Source organism: Lepisma saccharinum, chromosome 16, assembly GCF_977018435.1.
Source record: "Lepisma saccharinum chromosome 16, izLepSacc3.1, whole genome shotgun sequence".
Taxonomy (NCBI): Eukaryota; Metazoa; Arthropoda; class Insecta; order Zygentoma; family Lepismatidae; genus Lepisma; species Lepisma saccharinum.
In genome coordinates, this window is record NC_139244.1 from 47,704,912 (window position 1) to 47,730,428 (window position 25,517).

Here is a 25,517-nt window from a genome sequence, read left to right on the forward strand (position 1 = left end):
AATGCTTCCATTACATCCAGTTACATCAATTAATTTAAACTAAATGTTATATTTGATAACTCTAGACAGAATCAAACTAATACTCTCTACGATTATGCCATATTGTATTTATTAATATTAATGAATGTATAAAGTTATAAATAAAATAGCTTGTTTCGGGGCATCAACTTTTGAAAAACAAATTTACCAGGCCACGATCTCTCAAAGGTTGAGAACCACTATTTTGTAGGTCATTTTGTGAGATTTTTTAAGTCATCAACTTCCAAGCCCTACTAATGAGTTTTGACATTCCCTTTCTTTCCAGTGCAAAAGAAAATCTTTGAGACCAAAAGGAAAGCCCACTATAATGAATTTTATGCTGTAAAATTGGCTAGGAAACTCATGGAAGAGGAAGAAGACTTTGATGAAGAGGAGGAAGGAAGCGGAGATAGGGAGTCCGATGGCACAGGAAGTGACGGGGAGGAGCCTGGTACTAGTGCAAGATCAATCAATAGGTCAGAAACTAGAGAAGGCTCTCAGAGAGACCAAGATGCGATTGAATAGATTGCTTCATTTTTTCTGTAGAGGAAATGGAAACAGACAAATCACTTGTTTGCGTATGGATGTGCTAGTATGAGTGCAATGAGAGTGATTGTCAAGTTTAATACAATCTATTTTCATGAAGCAGCATCGGCAATGCATATGAGCATGCGTGATTATGTGGATGTGTGTGCGTGTGTGTAATATGTGTTCGTGGTGAACTCCTTTTCTCTCTGTGTGTTTGTGCATTAAGAAATTCTTCCGTGAGTGTATGCAGGTGAATGCATATTTATGACCTTATATAAATATATGTAAATAAGAATTATGTATATAGTGAACATGGCCAACATATGGTGTTGATCACCATGCATGCGTATGAGTAATAACTTTGAACTTGGATGTGTACATACATTCAAGGAGCAATTCAATTAATTTTGAAGCAACATAAACATGTCCAAACTGAGGCAAGTTCCATTCCAGACTCTTTGTAATCCAAAACTTCAAGTAATGAACTTGAGAATTTTTATGGTAGGTGTCTTGAATTATGAGAGTTGATCAAAAAGTAGGGTTCCTAACATTACACTTCCACTTGCAAGGTATCAAAGGGAAGTTTATTAAGTATTTGCCCAAAGGGGATTTGAATTTTAAGTTTATGTAGGAAAATGCATTTCTTTTTTGGTTGGTCAATATATATCTAAGGCATTCAGTGTTATTTCAACACACGCAGCAATAGTGCAATGTCAGGGTCGTAGGGTGGATGTTCCAAAATTTCCTACCCTAAAATATTGACATTTTCCTTGTCTTTGTTTGATATCCTCCTATGAAAAGTTCCAGGAAACTTACTTTTTGATCACTAAATTTAATTTGCTTAAGCTGGTGTTAATTGTTTGAGCACTTAGAAGAAAAGGAAAAAGTGTCATGTTCTTCTAGTCCGAGTGCAGCTGTAGTTAAAAGCCTCATGCAGTTTTGCTTGATGTAATGTAGTTCATGTAGTTTTTATGCTTTTGATGTACCTTAACGTAAAATATGCTTGTCCCAAAAGGGGATGTTCAACAAGATAAACCCAAATCAAGCCATATGTTTCTTGTCATTAACATGAATCCTCACATGGTATATGTTGCTAGGTTAGATGTAGAACTTGATTTTTCTGGGCGAGCTTATAGAGCTTTGAGTATATATTAACAGGTAAATATTCCGTATCTGGTGGTCACTCTGGTAGCTCGGTTTTTTAAAAATATAGATGTATTTGTTTCAACATGTTGATTGTTACTATTTTTGACAGTTGCAAATTTTATTGGAGGGCCTGACGAAAGTTTATGTCAGGATAAGCACAAAGTATTACACTTGCTGATACTTCAAAAATTAGTTATTTTGATGATTTATATGCACATTTGTTTTCTATAATAGTAGTGATTGACCTTACACTATGCTTTGCACTGAATAATATGGTTTGCAAAACATTGAACCAAGTACCTCCTTGCGAAACTGGAAGGATGTTTGAGATTTTTACATAAAAGATGTTTAGCAAAGTGGTCTGTGGTTCCAAGTACAAACTTCGGGAGAAGCGATGATTTGTAAAGGTTTACACGGGGTGTTTATTTTGCATTTATTCTCTCTGGTCCTAGTGCTTGTTGTGAGTTGTCATCTGGGGATATTCTCTTCTTAGTAGTGAAAATTGGCTCCTTTTTTTTTCTTGTACTGCATTTTTTTTACTAACTAGTATTTGGTTATGAATCTCAGTATGCATCCTGACTCCACTTCAAAACAGTTTCTTTGTTTTAAAAAAAATTTATTTTCTCAAATTTTATTTTACTGGTATTTTTTTTTTTTAAAAAAATATACCATTTCAACATTTAGTTAAAATCTGTTTCAGTTCAAAAGAAAAATCTGCATTTTCAGTGTTTTTACAAAATTTCATTTTTTAAGAGAGAAGTCCTTGTGATCAAATGGTGATTTATTGTTAACATGGTCTGGTACAGGCGAAGCAGTGACAAACTGGTATTCACATTCTCTCCCTCTTCAACCAGAGAATCACCTTATGTTATAGGATTTATGAGAAAAATTCTAACTGTAATAATATTCACTTTTAATCAGTTTATATTGTGCTGAATTCCTGTATACATTGCTAATCCTCGACTTATACAGGGTGGTGCACAAAAAACCAGCCCTAGTCAGTAGCACATGCTGCTGACTCAGGCTGGTTTTTCGTGCACCACCCTGTACATTCACGAAACAAAATGCAAAAACTGAACATACCTCTTTGAAGAAAAGGGGAATAGTAGCTAATCCTCAATAGCCTTGTGCCACCAATATGGTCATGGAGAACTTCATTGCTATCACCATGAAAGCTTCAAAACATAATCAGTAGTTATTTGACACTTTAGTAATACAAACCTAATGTGTTTTGTGTTTGTACTTGGATTCAAAAATCACACAGCTGCAATTATATTTTAAGAATTCATTTGTTGAAAAGAAGGGTGCCTCGTTGCTCTTTATTTTTGTAGTACTGAAATGGCATTGCTCAAACGTGTGTTCTATGCTTTATTCCAACTATCATAGAATGGTATTTTCAGAAAGTAATATCATCACCATAAAAGTAAATATTTACTATTAAAACAAATCTAGCTGTAATGTCATGGAGTATTGACTTAGACTATCAGAGGCAAGCCTCAGCCTACGTATTTCATTAACAGTAACGATAAAGAATAAGTTGTATGTCATATCTTTAACGCATCATCCGCAAAGTTTTCGAGGCTACAATGTGCCTCATGGTTTCTTATTGTTAGTAATATAGCATAATTGATGTAGATACATTTTAAAGACCTCATTAAGTGTAGTTATGTGTAGTTACAGTTATAATAATTGTAATGCGATCATCTTGTACAAAACTACATTTTCTTGCTCATTGTACTTGTAAGGAATGAAAAATGCCTGTCCTTATAAGAAAGAAGTGAAATTGAAGTTCAGTTAAAGAATGTGTTTAGTGGAATCCCAGAATTTTCCTTGTATCTGCATGAAACACGATGCAAGAACTATGCAACTCCGTTTAGCATACTACACAAGCAATAAACAAAACAAAATTAATGTACACAACCAGAATGTGGATTTTAAGACCATTTATTTCTTTAATATGGAATATCCCCAGCTTGGTGGTTGCTTTTACGAGTGCTTTGTGTTTCAATATGTTGCACCTTTGTACAGACTGCACTAGGATACGGATTTAGCTATATAATTTTCTTGTTCAAGGACTTGGAAGATTTATCGAAGAACCTTTCGCTTCCTATCAGTTAAATGTCTAGAGCCCTTGTTCACAGTGTATGTCATTTAGGCACCAGCTCTGTTCAAATTTATACCCTCCATTTACACTACAATTACTCTTCTCTGAACAAATTTTTACATGTGACACAAGTTAATGAATTGAAAGGGGGGAGAAGGAATTATCCCCTCTGAGAATATATGTACCCTCTAGTTACTTTTTGATTATTTGTCAAAAGTTTTCATTACAACTAATTTTTTAGGTGGAAAACTGATATTTGCACTACTGTCATGCCAAGTGAATGAAAATTCTACAACTCTTAAGTCATACAAATCATTTGCTTTTTACACAAGTGTACAATAATTCTGCATAACTTGTGAAATACAATTTATTTGCATGCCAATTTTGATAGCAGTGAAAACTGAAGTCAACAAGCAATTTTTTTTTTTTTTGTGCAAGTTACACAGAATTATTGTATATTTGCGTAAGATGTCAATTTTAACCATTTGTGTGCTGTGAATTTAACTTCAACATGGACTGATGCTTTTAATAAATATAAGGTCTTCCCAATGGCATAGCAGTAAAGCTGGGCATCCTAAGTTCAGTCCACAGTGATTCAGATCCAACTTTAAACTGTAGGTTCAGGCCGTGTCCGAATTGGAAAACGCTCCATTCAGTTGTTTCCCATTGGTTTCTTGTGCTGTTGAAGTCGTTCAAATCTACTTGCTGCCTTGCATTACGGTTGCCACTTTTCGTGCCAGGTGTCAGCTTGAACATTACCCATCGCATTCTGTGTGGAAGCAGAAGTCAAACGCCAACCAAACATCACAATGATTTCCATCTATTTCTTTTCCAGTTTTTCTACATACAGTGTTATCAATAAAATTTCCAAGTTGCATTGAGTTTTTACATCATCTATTCAGTAAACATTGCCTGTGCAAAGTGAAAGTTGCAACGTGGCTGCTGATTGTAGGGATACAGCAAGTTGAAGCATGCACTTGTGCCTTTCACCTCTCCACTTTACCTATGCTGCAGATTTGGCAGTGTGTGATAAGCGGAACGGAATCTTCACGTGGAACTTTGCTCTAGGCGACAACATCTGCCGATTTGGATGCAGCCTTGGTGTAAAGTGGACGACGTAAACATTTTTTAAAAAAATTAATATATGTCAAATGTTGTCATCGTTTGTAACGGCTTCTCTTAAGTGCATTTTAAGAAAATATCTTAAAATTTAAAAAAAAATTATTTAAGTTTTCGCTCTAATTTTTTCAAACACTGTATTGTATTTAATATTACAAACCTAATGAAAAAAGGAAATAGCATTTTGAACTACATATTGTATTCAATCAAATTAAAGTTATCTTGGATTTCATCAAACAGATGAGTTCATCATACTGATTTTCTTCATTGAATTCCATTCATCTGGAAGAAGTTTGGATAAAATCACCACTTTTTTAATCAATATTTTTGTTGCACAAACCATAAACAAATAACTACTGTTACATTATAACTCCCTTAAATTTTGGCTTTAATATGAATTATCAACATCAGAGTTCAGAGTTTCAAATATAACAACTCTTTCAAAACTTCATGAGGCTAAGTAAAACAAAGACAGAGGACATAATTTTAAATATTGAATTCAGGAATTAGAATTTAAATTTTGTTTTGGAATTTTTATATTTCTATGTGAAGTAATACATTGTGAAAGATTGTTATTACGTTTCTATATAGAGCTCTACTTTTTTGAATAATATGGCAAAAGACTAGGAATGATATTTAACAAAGATTGAGTGTCTATGTGATCAAAGTAAATGTGTATATTATCTATGAACTTTGAACAAAAAGATGCATTTTTGTATTATTATTGAGTTTAAATTTAATTTAATTTATTGATACATATATATATATATATATATATATATATATATATATATAAAAGGGATAGAATGAGAGAGAGTGCCAGAAGGGCAGATAAACAAAAATGGCGTAGGAGACAGTAAACACTTACCACAATTTAAGAAAAGTTTGATATTTCGAGGTCATGACCTCATTTTCACAGTAAGTAGAAAGTATGGAGTACAAAAGCGTAGAGGCACAGAACACTAGACACCAGCGTGTCTGTCAGCACAGTGGTGCCAGAAACAAGTGATAGAACACTGGTTTTGCGAAAAGACCCTTTCACCAGTGTTTACTGTAGGATGAATGAATGGATGGATGGATGGTGGGTGGGTGGGTTGGTTGTGGTTAGGGGGGAATGGGAGAATACTTATTTGGTGGCTAGGTTGAGTCTGGGGGGGGGGGGTTTATGGTGGCGTGCATTCCTGAAATGTAGTCCCTTTCCCATATCGCCTGTGGGTGTAGGTGTCAGTGTGCTGGGGTAATGGGTGTATTATGGCTACGTGGAAACAGTTGTTGAAGGTGGTGCTGTGGCTTTACTGTCTCCTATGCCATTTATAGTTATTAAATCAGCATGTTAACTGTGTTCGCTGAATGGGACAGCATGTTTAAATTAAAAGATAATGGTTCAGTAAAATTAGTACCAAAGTCTAAAAGTGTATGTCTAATTCAGAAATTATGCAATTGAACATGAGGTATTTGTTCACAATTCAAAATTTTGCAGTTTGGTTGTTAAGGGGGTATTACAGTAAAGTTGAGTAGTTTTGAAAGTTGTACAGGAGTCAAGAGTATATAAAAAATTTTATGCTCTATGTGCATTTTTGTAGTCAAAACTGTCCCATTACAGAAAGTTCGTTAGTACCGATATAGCACTAAAGATTTTATTTTGATGGTTATTGCATTTGTCTCATTCTTCATCACTATGTTTTTTCTTGTCCTATATACGTCCTCTAGCATGGTGCTTGTTTAGTTCTTGGACCGTCAAGCTATGTATTTTCTGTGTTTATATTTTAACCATGTTGTTGCAACCTTTTCTTGTACCAAACACTGTCAATAAGGTTAAAGATTAAGCATTTTAAATAATAATTAATTTTAATAATTTTTACACTGTTCATACTGATTATGATTCAAGCAATTAAATGAGAATTTTGCATGAATTTCTTTTAAAAAAAAGTATAAAAAGTTTTTCCGACACAGAGAAGTAATGAACAATCTGAAAACAATCTTTAGTATCTTTACTACATATGGTTTACATTTCTTTACAAGGTCAGAAGGGCAAACATTGTATGAGTGGCACATTTACAACAGACACCGCTTGATGTTCTAACCACGTGATAAGCTAGAATATAATATCAAAATAAGAGGCAATGAATCATGCATGTTGTAAAATATTAAACCATGAAGTTTGGTAATTGGTTCCACTAAAATCTGAATACAGGTTCCACTAAAATCTGAATACACAGAGGAACTTTTTTTTATCCCTTGCTGCCTGATTAATTGTTCAATGTTAAATATTGCAGAATAATAGTTACACATTGATGCACTGGGTGGAGAACTAATAAATTAAATATTAAAATGATACTTTCTTTTTGATGCAGTTTTTCTGCATAATTCATAGTTACAACATTATGCATACTTGCACTCTAGTTAATTCAAACAACCTCAGTGTAGTGGAACCACAGGCAAAGGAGTTTGTGCAGACCCGAAACTCCTGTTCATTATACTCCCACTAGAGGGGACGGCAGAGTGGAGCCGGCTTCTTTATGACCCGAGTTGACCTTTTGACCAAAGGTTTGTTTCCTTGTGGTCGCTCTATAACACATGTAAAATGCCAGTCCTATTTTTATGGTTCCCTATGTAATGATTAGGTCCCAGAACTTTAGGTAAAGGCATATTTTTCAGCAAGACTATGCTAAATGTAATTGTAGCATTTCTCTCCTTATTTTGCATTATGGCTTTATTATATACAGGGTGTATCATAAGTAATAGCTTAAACTGACACAGTTGAAAGTACACAATAATAGAAGCAAAAAGTCTCAGTAAACATGGGTCTGCAAACGAGTCATCACGAAAACTGCTCCTTTTCAGTAACATCATTTTGCCCCTTCACAGCTGTTTCAAGCATTTTAGTCATATGTACTTTCAAATTGTACAATGAAAAACCAATCTTTTACTTCGACTCAAGGGCAAAAACCTTTAGCCAATGCCGAGGCAGCTTTTTTCATATTTTTCTCTCCTTCGAGAAACTGCTATGGTAGTGCAAAATTTGAAAATTTTCATCTGCTTTGAATTCCTTCTAGAGCATTCGCGTGAATCTTTGTGTGGTTTTCCGTCATTGGTGTGTAAATATTCTCAATAGTGTAGTGGTTACATAAGTATTAAACTATTGATAATATCTAGACAACAGTGGCATCAAATCACATGAAGATTCACGTGAATGCTATAGAAGGAATTCTGAACATATGTAATTTTTCGAATTTTGGAATATCATAGCAGTTTTTTGAATGGACAGGAGATTTTTTTTAAAAAAGAAGATGCCAGCCAAAGGTTCAACCAAGCCTTAAGGTGTATTCAACACAACCTTCAAGTCAAAATATAAACAATTCAAAATCACTTGTTTTTCCCCTTAACTTACTCTACTTTAAATCACTAAATATCTGGTTGTGTTGAATTATTTGAGTACTTCTAAAACTGATGTATGCAAATCAATGTCTAGAGTAACTGTATAGTTAATTTTTAAGACCAACATGACTGCTTACAATACGAATTTTGCCGAGATACTTTCAGATTTGTATGAACTAATCTGTGTATCACACAGAATTTAGTACATGCACCCATATCAGCAAATTTCCAAAATCTGTACCTTCATTATCGCATTGTTCTGAGAAATTAGGTTGTTTTGCCTGTTGTGAGAGTCCCATATTTCAGTAATCTAAGTGTTTTAATTTTCTTTTATATTCTTAACCTGGTTTTTAATGCAGCCCTAAATTTGTTTCTAATATGTTTTTGAAAAGACACATAAAAAAAGATAGAGTAAAAGCCATGTGAAGGAGAAAGTTTTATCTATGGCTTGCATGATGAGTATTTCAAATGTTGGGGCTATGTCTACATCAGTTTAAAGAGAAAAAAAATCTGAAGAAATGTAAGAATTATGTGCTGTTGGTCGAAGGTTGTGTGTTTAACAATTAACCCTTTCGGGGCAGGTCCTATAGATGTCAGAAGTAACTCAAGGACGGATGACGAATATTTCATCAAACAAATATTTTGATAATAAAAGTTTAATAAACAGGAAACCAAATTAAAAAAACACACGGAATCTTTTTGGGTTTAATCTCCAAGCTTTCACCTAACATCTGCCATCATCGCTGAGTAGACTCTCGCGTCGCCAGGCTGATTGTTGTGCTGTCGTATTCGCCTTTATATAACTTGGGGCAATCAGCGACCAGTGGTGGTTTGCCTTGATCGATGGGTGCATTTCTGATGACGTCTCTGCGGCCAGTTGTGATGAAAATTCTCCTTGATTATGAGTTTTTTTATTATTAAATTTACTATTTGTATTATCGTTTTGATACTATGTATTTGCCTTTATATAACTTGGGGCAATCAGCGACTAATGGTGGTTTGCTCAGATCGATCGGCTTGATTTTAAGTTCTTTCTTTTTTATATAAAATTTACATGTGCACATTTCTGATGGAGTTTCTGGTCAGTTGTGATAAACATTCTCCTTGACCTAGAGTTTTCTTCTTCTTTTTTTAAAAAAATACTATTTGTATTATAGTTTTGGTACTATGTATTCGCCATTACATTACTTGGGGCAATCAAGGACAAGTGGTGGTTTGCCCAGATCGATGAGTGCTACTGGATGGGAGCTAGCCAAACTTTGAAAAATAAAAAATAAAAATAATTAAATCCCTCTGTCTGTTGCTTCCAAAAATGGGTACACATCGACATGTTTACCGAATGAAAGCCTTGGAAATTCTGAATAAAACGAGCCCTCATTGGCATTTATCCTGTTATTACAACTTTTTTAAAAGAAACATTTTCCAACATGTTACATTTGCTTAAAATGAGTCCCGTCCTTGGGGAATTTTCATGGATGACGAATATTTCGTTATCCACCTCGAAAGGGTTAATATGAAAAGTATTTCCATAAAATTTGATTGTGTGTAATAACATACTAGAGAACTCTGAAAACAATTTCTGTTTGTAATGCTGCCTATGCATAATGTGAGAGTAATGCTGGCAGCTATTGAAAATGATGTTGGAACCATCAAATATTTTTTAAAATAAAGAGGAGTGAAGATGTACTTTTGCTTCATTCATGCAAATCCTTAATCTATATTAACGTTATCCTAGTCTGTTCTTGTTTGTGTAATTTTTTTTACTAATTTTAGAAAATTGTTGATTGCTTTACAATTTGCTATGTATTGTATTTTTGACACAAGATAATAGACCCATTAGTGAATGTTATTCTAGATTGGCATTTAGGTTCGTTATACAATTATATGACAGAAATTGCTATTTTCAGCAAAGGAAAAAAATGCTGTAAAAAATCTTCTTGTGTATTGTAAATATTATTTAATGTTCCTTATTTTACACCTCATTTCTGTTGCTTTATGCTAATTGCAATGATTAGATGAATGATGATTAGGCAAAATTGTTGAACACAGCACTTACTAGGTTTCTCTGTATGGAAGAACAGCACAAGGTTGTACGGTACTAAACTTGTGAAAACTTCATCAAGGTAACCATTATGATTAAAATTTCAAAAGTAAGGAATTTAATATTGGAATCCACTTGATGTGTTTTTATAGCAGAGAAATCTTTAGTATTGGTTCATAGCACAAGTGGCGTAACTCCATTCAAGACAGTTTTGAGAAGAAGGCACATCAGGGGCGATTCCTCCATGTAGAAAGTGGGGAACTTCCTACAGTTCATTTATACTTATTTCAAGTTCTCTACTTTTTAGGAGTTTAATGCATATTTTAAAATAATGAGAGCAATATACGTACAATTGACTAGGTTAGCTACTGTCAAGAGTTGACTGCTCTCATTCGCTCCAGCAGCAACACAAAGACCATGGATTTGCTGCCGCTCACTGAGGAACATTGGCGGTCATCCTACAGACAGATGGGTGAGGAGTGGAAGGGGCAGTGAAAGGAGGGGGAGGGAGATTGCGAAGATTGATGAGAGTCGAGGAATCAGCAAGAATTTCCTCAATCAGCGATGCCAACCCCAACGAAATGGTACTAAACCAAGCACCCTGCTTTTGGTATAATGGTAAAATCTAGCATAATCTGCAAACGCCAGTCATGATAGAGGGAAATCGAATTCAAAGGAATATGTTTTCAGGAAATAAAAAGAAAACTATGTCCAAATCTAATTTCTGCTTCACCAGTGGACATGTTTCAAACGAAAAGGAGTATCCCACCCAGCGGCATGCTTTTTTACAACCATGCCACGATCCATCCTCTATCTTTTCTTCATGCTACCCAATTTAGTGTCAGGAGATTTTATGGTAGGAAATCGGTAGAACGTTCGGGGTAAACAATTTTCACAAACCTTTTTTCGGGTTTAAGTTCTATGTTGAACACATGGTATTTTTTGTACCATTTTAAACAATGTAAAAGTAGATGCAGAATTACATTTATCCGGAAAAATGAAAATAAGTATTTAGCATAATTTTGAAGTTTAAGCAGCACTTTTTATTATTGTCAATACACGCGACGAGAGAGAGAGAGAAGAAAACCGAAATTCTTGCAAAATCTGAAATATTGTCGGTTATTTTTGTCCTTTTTATAGGTTCACATTTAAATATTTCATAGTTTAAAGTGAGGAGCAAGGGCCCTTTGCCATATCTTGAACATGGGCCTGCAGCTAACATTCTAAATGCAATGGATAGTATAAGCAAGACGTGTGAATGTAATTGAAAGCATTTTTCAAACCTTCCTCGGTTTACCATAACTTCTTCTTACACTCTGAAAAAGCCACGAGTCGCCACTGAGGCACATTTGGATAATTTAGTATTATGTTGAGCTGTTGGAGCATAAACATAGTGGTGCCTCTACAAGCAAGAATTTGAAACTTAGGAGATGCTTACTTCTACCACTGAAATGTTGATACTTCACTCTTTTAAGTTATACGAGGAGGTACCCAAAAAAAAAACCGGAATCATAATGTTGTGCGGATTACCGATGTAGTTACGGCTTATGCTGCTAGGTGTCATTAGTATAGGATATCTTGCATCAATCTGCAAGTTGGCATTATTCTGTGCTGAGCAGTTCGTTTGTAGTGTTGCATTGTTTGTGGTGTTGCGGCAAGAGTCTGGCAATTTTTGAGTGATTGTTAAGATAGCGGACAACAAGGAGCAAAGGACCTGTGTTAAATTTTGTTTCTTGTTGGGAAAAACTGCTGTTGAGACCGTTGTTATGCTTCGCCAAGCTTTTAATGAAGCTGCTTTGTGAAAGATACAAGTCTACGAGTGGTTTTCCCGGTTCAAAGATGGTGACATGTCAACTGAAGACTTGCCAATGCCTGGCCGTCCTTCGACAGGCAGAAATGAAGAAAACATTAGAAAAGTTTGAGATGCCATTAATGAAGATCGTCGCAAGACCATCGAGCAAATTTCTGAAGAAGTTGAGTTGTCCTGGAGTACCTGCCAGCGCATTTTAACTGACGATTTGAAGATGAGACGGGTGTCTGCTAAATTTGTGCCTCGCTTGCTGTCAGAGGAGCAGAGAAAGAATCGAGTGAATGTTTGTCGCAACTTGAAGGCTGAACCGCACAAGGACCCAAATTTTCTCAAACGAATTGTGACTGGGGATGAGTCCTGGTGCTATGGATACGATCCTGAATCAAAACAAGCATCCAGCCAGTGGAAGTCTCCAAATTCACCACGTCCCAAGAAAGCACGTCAAGTTCGATCCAATGTGAAAACATTGTTGATATGTTTCTTTGATGTGAATGGGATTGTCCACAGGGGATTTGTTCCCCAAGGACAAACAGTGAACCAGCAATTTTACCTGAATGTCTTGAGAAGATTGCGTGAAAGTGTGCGACGGAAGCGTCCAGAACTGTGGAGAAGTGGAATGTGGTTACTGCACCATGACCAACGCCCCAGCTCTCACGGCCATGTCAGTGCGACAGTTCTTGGCAAAGAACAACATGGTGCTTGTGCCCCATCCCCCGTACTCACCCGATGTAGCACCCTGTGACTATTTTTTGTTCCCGCGGATGAAGAGAGAAGGGAAGCGATTCAATGAGGTCAAAGACATTACGGACAAAACCTTGAAGAGTATTGCACCAGAGGAGTTTCGAAACTGTATTCAACAATGGGAAAAACGTTGGGACATTTGCATTAAAGCACATGGGCAATACTTTGAAGGTGACTAGAGTAGACATGCATACCTGAATGTACCTACAACATGTACATGTACGGTCAAAATAAAACAAGGTGACAAAATTCCTTGTTTTTATTGGGGTACCTCCTCGTACATGTAACTCAAATTTTAATGAAAAGTGTGCTTTGAACTCCTCATACGTTAGCCTATTCTCACACTTTTAGTTTCAACAGTTGTGGCTGGTTATAGGATGCTAACATTGCATGATTTTAAATGAGAGTCACTTCTGTATGGATTATCCAGACACTATTGCATCAGACTGTGTTGTTGTGGGATAGCCACACAATGAGAGCCACAGAAGAGAGAAGCAGTCGAGAGCACATGGTCAGACTGTGCAGTTGTAATAGAGCCGTTTTCTTTATCAATTGCTTTCCAACATCAATCATATTTTTGAAGTATGATATGCATAAAACAATTGTGTTTCTTCATGAGAAGCCAGCACTGGAAAAAGGGGTTGAAAATAATATTCACATGAAAACTGTCATGGAAGATCATGGATAGAAATACACAAGCTTTTGCAATAACCACAGCTACACTTTCAAGGCAAGACCTCTCCAATGTAGTACTATTGCTGTCACCTTGTCATCAAGGGGTCTCAAGTTCAATCTCCAGTGGAGGCAGTGGATCATAGTTTAACCAGGTTCAGCCTCGATTAGTGTACATAAGCATAGAGTGAGCTTAAAACAAACTTTTTGCATTTTGACTTTTAACATATTTAACAGCACTAAGTGGTCAGCTCACAATGTTCACTACATGATGAAAACTGCCAAATTTTTGTTCTCTTACCCATATTTATAGAATGTATTTATCTTCTGGAGCTTGTATAGGTCAAACTGCACAAAAATGCAATTGTGTGATACAAAACCAAGATTGTACAGTGAATTTTCTGATTTTATATTTTCTGTATTTCATATGAAACCTTTAACCATCAGAGTTCATTACACACAGATCATACTTTAAAATGTTTTTGATACTTGACATTTTAAATTAACTTTATTGCGATATTATGTGCATTATTAAATCCAGAATTGAGGTGGGTTTATTTCTGTTTAGATTAATTAGAAAATGTACACACTTTTCAGCTGACCTCCATAGTGAAATTGTCAGTAATGTGCTACAGAACTAGAAGTCCCGTGTTCAAATCCTGCTTAAGGGCATGCGGGACAGTCTCTGCCTGGCTTTTCTCTCCGAGTCAGTGTTGCTAAGTTAGCTCTCTTGGAGCCAGATCTGGCTCTTTCGTGAACTGGGGTGCCTGCCCCCATGCCTCACTATGATACTGTCACTGGTTCCGGCCCACATAGACCAACTTTTGCCATGATTATACTTATATATTTTGCACGTCACGTGATATTGTTATATTGGCTGCATCGCCCCACCCCCTCGTATATCCCCAGATACTTTTTTGTAGCACCGTGTTGACATGAAATTGGCATAATATTGTTATCAGGGAATTCTTAATTTTTTCGATTTCGTACGACCATGAGATGGGTGGGTGATGCCGCCGGATCTAGATGGTGAAAACTAAGAATAAATTGTCATCAATTTAAAGTTAACGGTAATAGCAGCACCCCACCCACCCCTTTGACAACAAACGTTACTCTAGGAAGCACTTCGTGAAAGTCAGTTTTAACTCCATTTAAGGTGAAATTTAGCTCTTTTATGCACACTAGGTTTGGCAACACTGCCAGGAGGCAAGGAGAAATGCATTAGGCATATGGGTGTATTTTTTGATTTGTTATCTTGGGAGTATCAAACTTCCGATGGAATAGAAAATTATATCAATGGGAAGAGGGCAGTTTGGAGAAGTGATTGCCAAGCAGAAAAGTCGAAACTCCCATTTGATTAGCCGTAACTTGATGTTGAAGTTGATTCCCCATAAGAAATACACGAGATTCCGAAAATTCTTATCATATTTTTTACAGGTCGTATCTAGCTTAATAATCAACTTTGAAAAATGCTTCGACCTGCCACATGTGGAGAAATTCATACTCTCTTGTACCCCCACGTTTTTCTTCAGTAGCATTGCCCACTCCGACGATATTCAAATAAATGCACACATGGTGCGTAACTGTCTCTCCTCGCCTTAAGGCATTATCCACTTCATCAGTCCATTATTTATTTTATATGAGAATTAGCATGACAGTAAAAAACTTCTCACGTGACGTGCCGGCAACATACTTGTTAACATCCGAATTAACCTAAGATATAGAAAAGTGATGCAAAATAACCAAAATAGAAAGAAAGAACTTTGGAATTTTTTTTAAGAGTTCATTAGGTGTGTGCGAAGTAGAGTAATTGTTCATTGCAGATTCCTGTAAAACTTGCAGAAGTACATGTAAAAAAAGCAGATCTTTTGATACGTTAGTATGTATTAAATAGATTGGTTTAATCTTTGGAATATGCTTGTAAAGGGTCCAAAAATGTATGTACAATATTGGAAAAGAAGCGTCAAGTAAGTATATATATATTTTAATGTAAGTGATGATAAACTAGTGAAATCTGTAGACTTTCTATGTAGTTGCATGCATTCTAGAAATAAAGCTCTGCACAACAGTCTCAGGATGTTCCTTCACTTTTCATTATAACTATTTTCAAAGGGTAATTTTTACGTATTTTGAAGTGGTAAGTATTCTTGGTTTCTATATTTTGCCCTTGATTGTTTTCAAGAATATTGGTAAAATTACAACAAACAGGTAAAACGCTATAAGTTCACGGTCAGAAGAAAAACCAACAGATGTAACATGGACTCATCTACGAGGGTTGGGGCAAAAGTCATTGCAACTATTTTTTTTCTTGCAGATAACAGCCCGGTTGGGAAATGCGACATATACAGATGAAAGGACGAGGGGGGAACTACATGTGGGGACAGTTAAAACACGCGAACATTTTGCCTCACATATTTATTACGATACTGTACAGGACAATACTGGTTTGATCGTGCAAGACAAATACATACCTGTTCTACAGTTGACAGAACAAAACTCGGGCTAAAGGCCCTCAAAGTAGTCACCTGCCATGTGCACCACACGCTGCCAACGATGTGGGAGACTCTGAATACCATCTGCATCACCATTGGCCGCATCATGTGTGAATTGGGTCATCTGTTGTTGCACAGCATTGGCAATGTTGTCTCGTGTCGCAAACTGCCTTCCACGTAGTGGATCCTTAACCTTGGGTATGAGATGAAAGTCACAGGGTGAAATGTCAGGAGAGTACGGCAGGTGGTCCAATTCTTCCCATCCCCAGCGGTGCAGTTGCCGCCGTACACACACTGCTTTATGTGGTCTAGCGTTGTCGTGCAGGATGATTGCACTGTCCAGAAGGTCCGGGCGTTTGTCCTGAATGCCACGTCGTACCTGTCGCACGAGGAAGTTTTTGTAGTACTCTGCTGTCACTGTTCTGCCATGTGGAACGAAGTGGCACACAATGACACCCCTGACGTCATACGAGACGATCACCATCAATTTCACGGTGGAAGGATTCTGACGGAACTTCTTCGGCCTTGGTGATCTGGCATGTAGCCACTCCGTGGACCGACGTTTGAGTTCTGATTCGTATGCCCTGGCCCAAAATTCATCGATGGCGATTATTCATGACAGGAAGTGGTCGCCGTCCTGTTGCAAGCATGCTAGGTGGTCAGAGCATGTTGCATATCGCATCCACCGTTGAATTTCCGTCAGTGCATGTGGTACCCACCGCGATGCAATTTTGCGCAGTTGCAGCTCTGTCCGCAATATCCTGTGGATATCCTCGTAGCCACTTGCCCTCTCTAACTCCAGTAGCGTCCATCGTCTGTCTTCCTCCAGGAGCTGCTCGATGACGGCACGTGCCACATCGGTCCGCACACTGACAGGTCGTCCCGAGCGTTGCTGATCACTGGTTGATGCATGTCCTTGATGAAACTTTCGTACCCACCATGCTACTGTTCGGTATGGGAGAGCATTATCCCCAACGGCGTCCACCAATTCACTGTGACAATCTCTCGCATTCAACCCTCGGCGAATGGCTAGTTTGATGTACGAGCGCTGCTCAACACGGGTTACGTCCATCTCGCACCATGCTCGCCACACAACTGATTTCAGAGCGCTCTCTGTGCTACTTCCTGCAATCACAGAGCCATCTGTTGTTGTGCATACACACTACGCCTGCATGGCTTCCACGCGACACATAGCACTTTGTGCTGCGCTCACATATCTGCAAGAAAAAATACAGTTGCAATGACTTTTGCCCCAACCCTCGTATATTCCTAAAGAAGACCTATAATTCAGATCAAACATTGAAACAAAGGACATTAGCTTTAAAATATGTTTTAATTGTAGCTATAGAAATACTAACATACTGTTAGAAACAGGTAGAAATTATGAAAATAAGTTTTAACCTCCCAAACAAATTATTTGTTTGAGTTTTAGTTTTAAGTCACTTTATGCACAGATCAGCTAATTGGGACTGGACCAACAGTTTAAAGATGGATCCAAACCACTGTCTCTCCACTGGGTATCGAACCTGAGACCCCTCTATTACAAGATGAGGACGTTACCACTACGTCATCAGGTCCTTGCAAACAAATTTCTAATGTTGCTAATTTGGAAAAACTTAGGAGAAAACAAATAAAGATTCATGTAAGTTCAAATTTAAGCTCAATAATGCAAATATTTGTATCAATTGATCGGATATATTCTCACTGTTATTTCTAATGTGATTGTAAATATTTCTTAAGTTTATATGATTTTTTGTCATTATATACCTATTTTATAATGACTTTATGTATTTCTATTCTTTTCTTTCAATTCCAGAAAAAAAATATGCTGCTTTTATTACTGAATTTCATGAATGTTCTGATTTGAAATTTCCAATTCAACATGGATGCATTAATTAATATTGCTAAAATTAGAATGGAAATTTTTAATATTAAATCAATGTCATTCTCTTAAGTAAAATATTATGTGTATATGTTACTGATTATATGCTTTCTGTTTTGACAGGAAACTTAAGAACAAAAAGAAAAAAAGTCAAGATGGCATCCAAACTACTACACCACAGGAGGCACCACCTACCGTTCAAAAGTAAGCAATTTCATTGTTATACATTGATAAAATTGCCTTTTTTAAAAATGTATTAAAAGTATTTAGTTAACAGACATTGCTATGTGATAGTTAAGCAAAAATATATTTTTTTGAAATTATTTAATCATATTGCTGTATTTATGAGCAAGCGTGGTCCGTTATTTCACTCCAAATCAGGGTGGTGGTAGAGCAAATTCCAGAATGCACAGTGTTGCTAATAGAGAAGACAGCTTGTGGCTTTTCTATATTTTAACTAATAATTAAGATAATTTATTAATACATTTACCCAATAATTATTCATGTGGAAGAAGATGGTGCCTATCATTGTGAAAATATGATAAGTACACTGTTAAGGTTCTCTCAGAGCATTAGCGTAAATTAATATAAATATTGACAGCAAACGTCTGAATGGTTGGCTGAAACTTTATGAATGTGAATCTCAAACTAAAGATCACTATCAGATTTAAAATTATGGATACTCGAGTTTGGACTCCAATTAAAAAATAACCAGTAGACCTACATAAAATTGAGTTACTTCAAAATTTAGCTTATTCAATTCTGCATTAAACTATGGTAACCAAATTTATTTTCGAGTATGCTTTTGATTTTTTTGTTTTATGAACAACCACTCTCTTTGAAATTCTGTAATGTAAAAACTTGTAGTCCAAGCATGATGGGATTTTAATACAGTGCAGGAAGACACATTTTAAATACAATTCTTAATTTTCTGATTTTTTTTTAATGGACCAAAAGAAGGGATATCAATTTTGTGAAAAAAAATCTTAGTATTGGGTAGTCCTACAAATACGATCTTGGTCTTGTTTTGAAGCTCTTTGCATGTGTTTTTAACACATTCGGGTCTGGCCTCATAATACAGCATTGTTACCTCTGGTCTGCGGTTTTTGGTTGTTTTTCAAAAAAACGTAGGAAAAATATTTTTAATTTGTTTTTATTAAACCACATATTTCTTAAATCTACAAAACTTCCTCTTATCAATGAACAAAAATTTGTTAAATTTTTTTTTCATTTTCAGACGTCTTTTAATATTTTTTTCAGCAATGTTTTGTGAAGAAGAAAAAAGTACAACATTGTAACAAATGTTAATATAGAGATATTTTAAGTTCGTAATCTGGAAATTTCAATAATTAACTAATTAAACTATCAATACATCTTTTGAATCTTGCATAAGAATACTTCTTATGTGCACATAGCAAAAAATAATTACAAATTACAAGTAATTATCTTTTGTATGAAAAAGTGGCTGCAGGACAGGACCAGACGATGTATCAGTTGGTTCTGATCATCTGTAAAAATTAAACAAATAAATAAATAAACTAAATAAATAAAATAAATTTTTATTTGACATACACTATACAAAATAATAAATGGAAAAACTAAAAATACATCAGTGCATGTAGGAGAATCAAGCAAGAGGCAAGATGAATAGACCCAAAAAAATTACCTCTTCTCACTTCATTCATAAAATACTAGAGTTTGCAACACTGTTTATATTGTCGACAATAATTATTATGAATATAACCTACCTTCCAAATCTTCAAATTCATCTGCATCATTAAAATCGTCGCTAACTTCAAACTCTGAGGCGGAATCCTCTATGCAGTCTGGATCTAACGACGCCATTCTAAACAATGCACAGTACATCAACCCGACAACAAACAGTCACAGGTGCGAGATAAAAATAGCACATGAGTCACCTAGCGGTCGGAATTTCAACAGAGGGGCTTGAATGAACACGCGCATGAGACGAAGTACGAGCATAGCCCGTCGTTCAATCGGCAAAGCGATTGCATACTGCAGGATGGGCTATGCCCGTCGTTCGTCCACATTGACTTTAAGTGCACTGCGGGCTATGCCCGTCGTGAGACCCCAATGTGTTAAATGCCATTATCATTGTTAATTCCTACTAGGAAACCAATTTTATACAGATTTTTATTCAGCAGAGTAAAGATGTTTGTGTCACCTGCAGTGACAGCCCACAATTTCTACAGTGCAACGGACATCGCTGTAGCAACAGCACATGCAGTGTTGCCACGTTCAACATGCATCTTAACTCCATTGTAGAGCTTGTCATCAAGTAGCTCCAAATTTCTCCTCACAATGCTGAGCTAAAACAGAAATTTTTGAGCTCACACAGGGATTGAATCCAGAACGTCTTGAAGCAAAGGCAAGAGCACCAAACATTCACCTAAACACTTATCCTTACCAAAACTTAAATCTCCATGTTTATGATAAAAGATGATCAAGAGGAAGCACATTGCACAGTAGTTCAGATCCCACTTTAAACTGCAGGTTCAGTCCTGATCAGCATAGCTGAGCATAAAGTGTACTTGAAGCTAATTTAGCCAAGCTTTTTTGATAAGCATGAGGCAAGCTTTTATGATAAAACAGTCTGTAGAGGCCCATTTGGCAGAGGGAAGGGCAAAACTGGGGACAGCACAGAGGATTATTCTGACTGGATCCAGGTACCAGAGCATTGTTAGCCTGGCAAAGAGGTCTGCAACACAATGCTCCGAAGCCCTGATTGACCAGTTGTCAGACATATCTTGTTACTGGAAAATGTGAGAGTTGAATTCCACTGTGCTGTAAATGACATGTCTTTGTATGCCAACATTATTTTTCAATATCCTGCTATCTATTTTGCACCATCCCTGCTATTGTAGAGCGTAAGTCAAAATGTTCCCGGTTATAATTATTTGTTTTGCAAAATATGTATTTCAAAAGGCAATCTTTCAAAGTTTACATTCCTCACTGCCAGTTTCATGCTAATTGCAGTGGAGTTGGCAGATTATTCCAACTAGGAGAAATGGCAATGAGCAGGCTGCTAATGGAACAAGACTGTTGTGAGTGTTCAACAGCATTTCAGGGCAAAATTTGAAACCGATTCACCTAGAAATAGAATGCATAATTTCAAGAGACTGGCTGCATTTACAGTGAAAAATTAACTGGATTTCTGTCGGTTGGGAAAAAAACAACAGAACATGTTCATGCAAGCTTCACAAGGAGCCTTAAGCACCTACTAAGCAGGTAGAAAATTAGGTGTAGTGCAGAAAACTGCATGGTGAAATTTGTTGAAATGTTTGCTCATGTGCAGTTGTTGCAAGCTCTGAAGAACTGACATTCTTGTGAGCATCTTGCCATGAGAATATATTCTGTTATTCAAGCAGGACTGTTCCTAAAAAATATTGGTGTTTAGTGTTTCACATTTATGGAAAAGTTAACACATGCAATGCGAGAATTCGAGGTTCAAAAAATCCCTAGGAAAGTTTGTAATGGCAGTGTGATTCTCCCAAACTCCACCTGTTCTGTGTCATTTTCCATTGAAAAGTTTGTAAACCAATCTTCCATTAACTCAATGTTGCAGGACATATATATCTTGATATGAATACACAATTGCTCTTCTGTAGTTCGAGAGAGACATTCATTACCTCATCCTTCAACACATTACAAAAACATTTAGAGGTACCTCAAAGACAGATTACCTAACAATGGATTGGTCGTGCATCTGCAGGTCCCCATGTTTTTTTTTTTGTTTTTTTGTGGGATTTCATTAAGGATCATGTGTTCATTCTACTGCTTGCTACGACACAGGTTGACCTGTGCAAATTCTATGTAATATTAACCCTGAGAGGCCAAGTTGGGTACAATTTGGACCCCAACTTATTTTTCTCTATTTTTGTATCTTGTCTTCAGTCTATGTCTAAGATATTTATAAAATCATTGTTATAGACCTTTAATGCATGTAGCAGGTTTCACCAAAGTCTAATAAGCTAATTTTTATATATATATTTTATTAATATTGAAAGCACTATAATGAATACAGTTCTACCTTGAAAGGCATAACTTCTTTGCAGTCAGTAAAAACATTATCAGAAATCAAATTAACAATACAATGTAAAGATAATAAAGTGGTAACATTTTTCAACATTCTTTTTACAGTAGTGAACATTTAAATTTTCATTATTTTTACAACACTCTTCATACTTGAAAGTCCGTTTTTTATAGAATGTTCTTTGTAAATCCATTTGTGGCATGCACAGAAGCTGGAATCGGTCTTTCTGTCCTTAGTTATTGGACAAACAGAACATATCATATGTATTCTTCCTGTTGGCTCACTCGACTCCATCTGTCATTACTCCAAGTGTTGCCGCAGCTCTCGTAACATGTGCATGCAGATTGGGAGTTTTAAGAAAGTTAAGGAATGTTATATGAAGTGCCAAGCTGTGTACATTTTGTACCCCAGCAAAGAAATGTTTTTTGAAATTGAAATTGCTATTTCCTTTCAAATGAATCTTCTATTGCTCAATTTCTCAATTATATGAAGTCAACTATAAAAATTACTGATAAGCAAGTTAAGAAATATTACAGAAAATTAATCATTGAAATCGGGAACATGATTTTGACTGTAGAAGAAATTAACGTTTTATTCAAGTTGTTCTTTCTTTGTCAGTGATGTGAAAGGACCTCCCGTGGAAAGGAAAAGAAGCAGTAAGGCAAAGAATTTACCAGATGCAGCAGGCCCTCCTGTGGAAAGGAAAAGAAACAGTAAGGCAAAGAGTTTACCAGATGCAGCAGGCCCCAGCAGTTTTAAGCACCAACCCTCGACAGAAAGGAAGAAATCTGTGCCACCTACAGATGGCGCAAGTAGTCGTAAGTAAGAGTTACTTAATGAGAGGAAAAAATTATATTGGGAGTTATGTGATCAATTTCAGAGAGTAGCTGACTATACTGTGAGACACGAAAATGTGAGCATCAATGTTGTGCATGGTCAGAATGATGTTGCCATGTTCAGTCTCCCCCTTGAATTAAAATGTTTTATGCTTTTACATTAGTATTTTATACTTGATACTTTTTTAATAATTTATTTTATACTTTTCTTGAAAATCAGCAGATTTTGTAACATATTTTTTTTACCTCCGAAAGTTTTTTCCCCTGCTACATCTCACCTTTTGAGCAATTGCATATTCTTCATGATCATATATACAGACCTATGCATTACTTCCTTATCAAACTCATCTAATCCAATTTCATCCTTCTCTCTTTTCTAGTTTATAGCCCTTTAAATGCTCCAAACTGTCGTTCTGCCCATGCCACATGCTTCTCCAGTCAGTTTCTGAACTTGTTTGAAATAATATTTGCCATTTGTGGAGTATCAGCTAGCATTCAGAAAAGCCGTACAAATATGCAATAATACTCTTACTTTGTTTATTGAGATCATGCTTGCCAAGTTATTTTCTCATTGCTGTGGTGCATGAGGAATATTTTCATTGTCAGCAGCACTGTTAGTGTCACTCAGCAACAGCCAATTTAATGAATCACTAACTCCACTTGTTGGTGTTGAGACAAAGCTTCAAATGCAAAAGTGCCATCAGATAAAGGGCAAAGAGGTTGACCTTGAAGCTAAAATTTCGTGTGCCGCAGTATAACAACATTTTCACATTGAGACAGACACACATGCATTGCATGTAACTGATGACACACAATTGTCCTCTTCCTTTGTACTTGTGTTTTTCAAGTGTAGCAGTCCCTTAATTGAAACAACTTTGCAATAATTTCTTGTTATTTGTCACTTGTATGATCACATATCTGTAAAGATTCCATTGTACATTTTATGTTAAAATATTTATGCTCTTTTCTCTAGTCAGTGTTGTTATAGTGATTGGTACAATTACATAAAAAAATGTGACATGTCATTTCATGTGATATTTGTAGTTTTATTTGTTTTAATGTCAAATTATGTTCGCAACAAACACTGGGAACAGTTGCACAAGTCAACAAAAGCAACCAGTTGTCCACAGTACAGACAAATGTATATCAGATTTTCTTCTGTTACTGAGGACATGTTGCTAAAGGTTCTTAATTGGTCAGAATGTGGGTGTTTTCATTGTGTTCATTCATTTTATCTAATCATTTGAGGCATGCAAGCGTGAGGTGCATTTTTCTACCATGTGTTGTCACGAAATAATGCGAGATAAACTGCAAAGTGTGAAATAAACTCTTAAACACGAAATTTAGAGTTTATTTACTAACATGACACTTCCTGAAATCATGGAAAATGTATTAATTCTGCTTTAAACATTTATGAAGCAAATATTGACTCATTCACACAAGAATAAACGTAAAAAAGTAAAAGTGTTCCCCTGTGCTTAGCACCACGCCATGAAGGCGTATAGGGGGTGTGTGGGTAACGCCCCACACTTTCTTGATCCGGTCATGAGGGGGGGTGATGTGATCAGCACCATGCCCCCTGACCGCCTTTACCCCCCAGGGTTTCCCCCAGTACCCATGTTATTCGACGCTGGGTGGGCACCGGGGCCGCTTCCAACATTAGAAAAGTTCCCGGATTTGAACCGGCCGGGGATCGAACCCGGGACCTTTAGCATGGTAGTCAGATGCGTTACCGACTGAGCCACCGTGGCCATGAATAAACGCAATACTCTAATGTGCTATTAGAAGGATAATGTTTATTTTGTGCAAAAAGTGTAGTTTTAAAATCAAATTTAAGATTATATTCACCATTTTAACACCAAAATGCCATTTTATCTACCACTTTCGATCCTGAAATGTGCCCAGATTTTGTACCAAAATCTTGATCTTTTATTCACCATCAATATGTGGCTCTATTAATCAGCATTCATCGCCATCATCGAGGATTAATAACAAATAGAAACAAAGCTAAAGAAGAAATGTGTGTCCCATCTGCATCTACAGCCTATGATAGATATGCTAATAGATGCATAGCACCTATTTTTTAATGCTCAGAATCATCACATTTCTTCACTTATATTTATGTATAACCTCTTTTTCTTTTTTATTCCCTTTTTTTTATATACACATCAACATACCAGCAATTAATTCACTCAATCAAATGTTCCCAGGGGATCAGAGTTTGGATCCAATGTTCCAAGACCTGACATAGCTCTTGGCTTCAGGGAATCAATTGAAGATAACACATGGTGTGGTATTGTGTGTATGGGGTCCAGGAAATATCTTCTGGGTCCTTCTTGGCTAGCCTGTGATTGACCCACCTTCCAATTCTGAACTTTTGTTGACTGAATTAGTTTTGTTTTCAATACAGTATGGTCAGTGTGGTAGATTTGAAATCTGACTGCTCTGTACAGGTTTGTTTTTGCATAGGAAGTAGCTGTGTGTACTTTTATTCTTCTGGTGTTAGAATATAATCATTTTGCCCTTCTGTAATGTTAGTCATTTTTTTTTTTCAGTTAGAATAGTCCATTTTTCATTATAACTCACATTGCTTTTTATTATAACTAATACTGATAATTCATCCAAGTTTCACAAGTAAATCTGAAGAACTGCTATTATAATATTTTTGCTTGCTTTATTTGTAATTAATTATTAAT

General features: G+C 36.2%; 1 protein-coding gene across 1 annotated transcript in view; it reads left to right on the top strand.

The window, feature by feature from the left end:
- LOC146000469 (protein phosphatase inhibitor 2-like) overlaps positions 1-25,517 on the top strand; it is a 57,906-nt gene that overhangs the window by 26,233 nt on the left and 6,156 nt on the right. Inside the window, exons 4-6 of the mRNA XM_083138129.1 lie at positions 305-494; positions 18,055-18,135; positions 22,604-22,803. Of these exons, the coding sequence (XP_082994255.1) occupies positions 305-494; positions 18,055-18,135; positions 22,604-22,803 (471 nt within the window). The remainder of the gene's footprint in view (positions 1-304; positions 495-18,054; positions 18,136-22,603; positions 22,804-25,517) is intronic.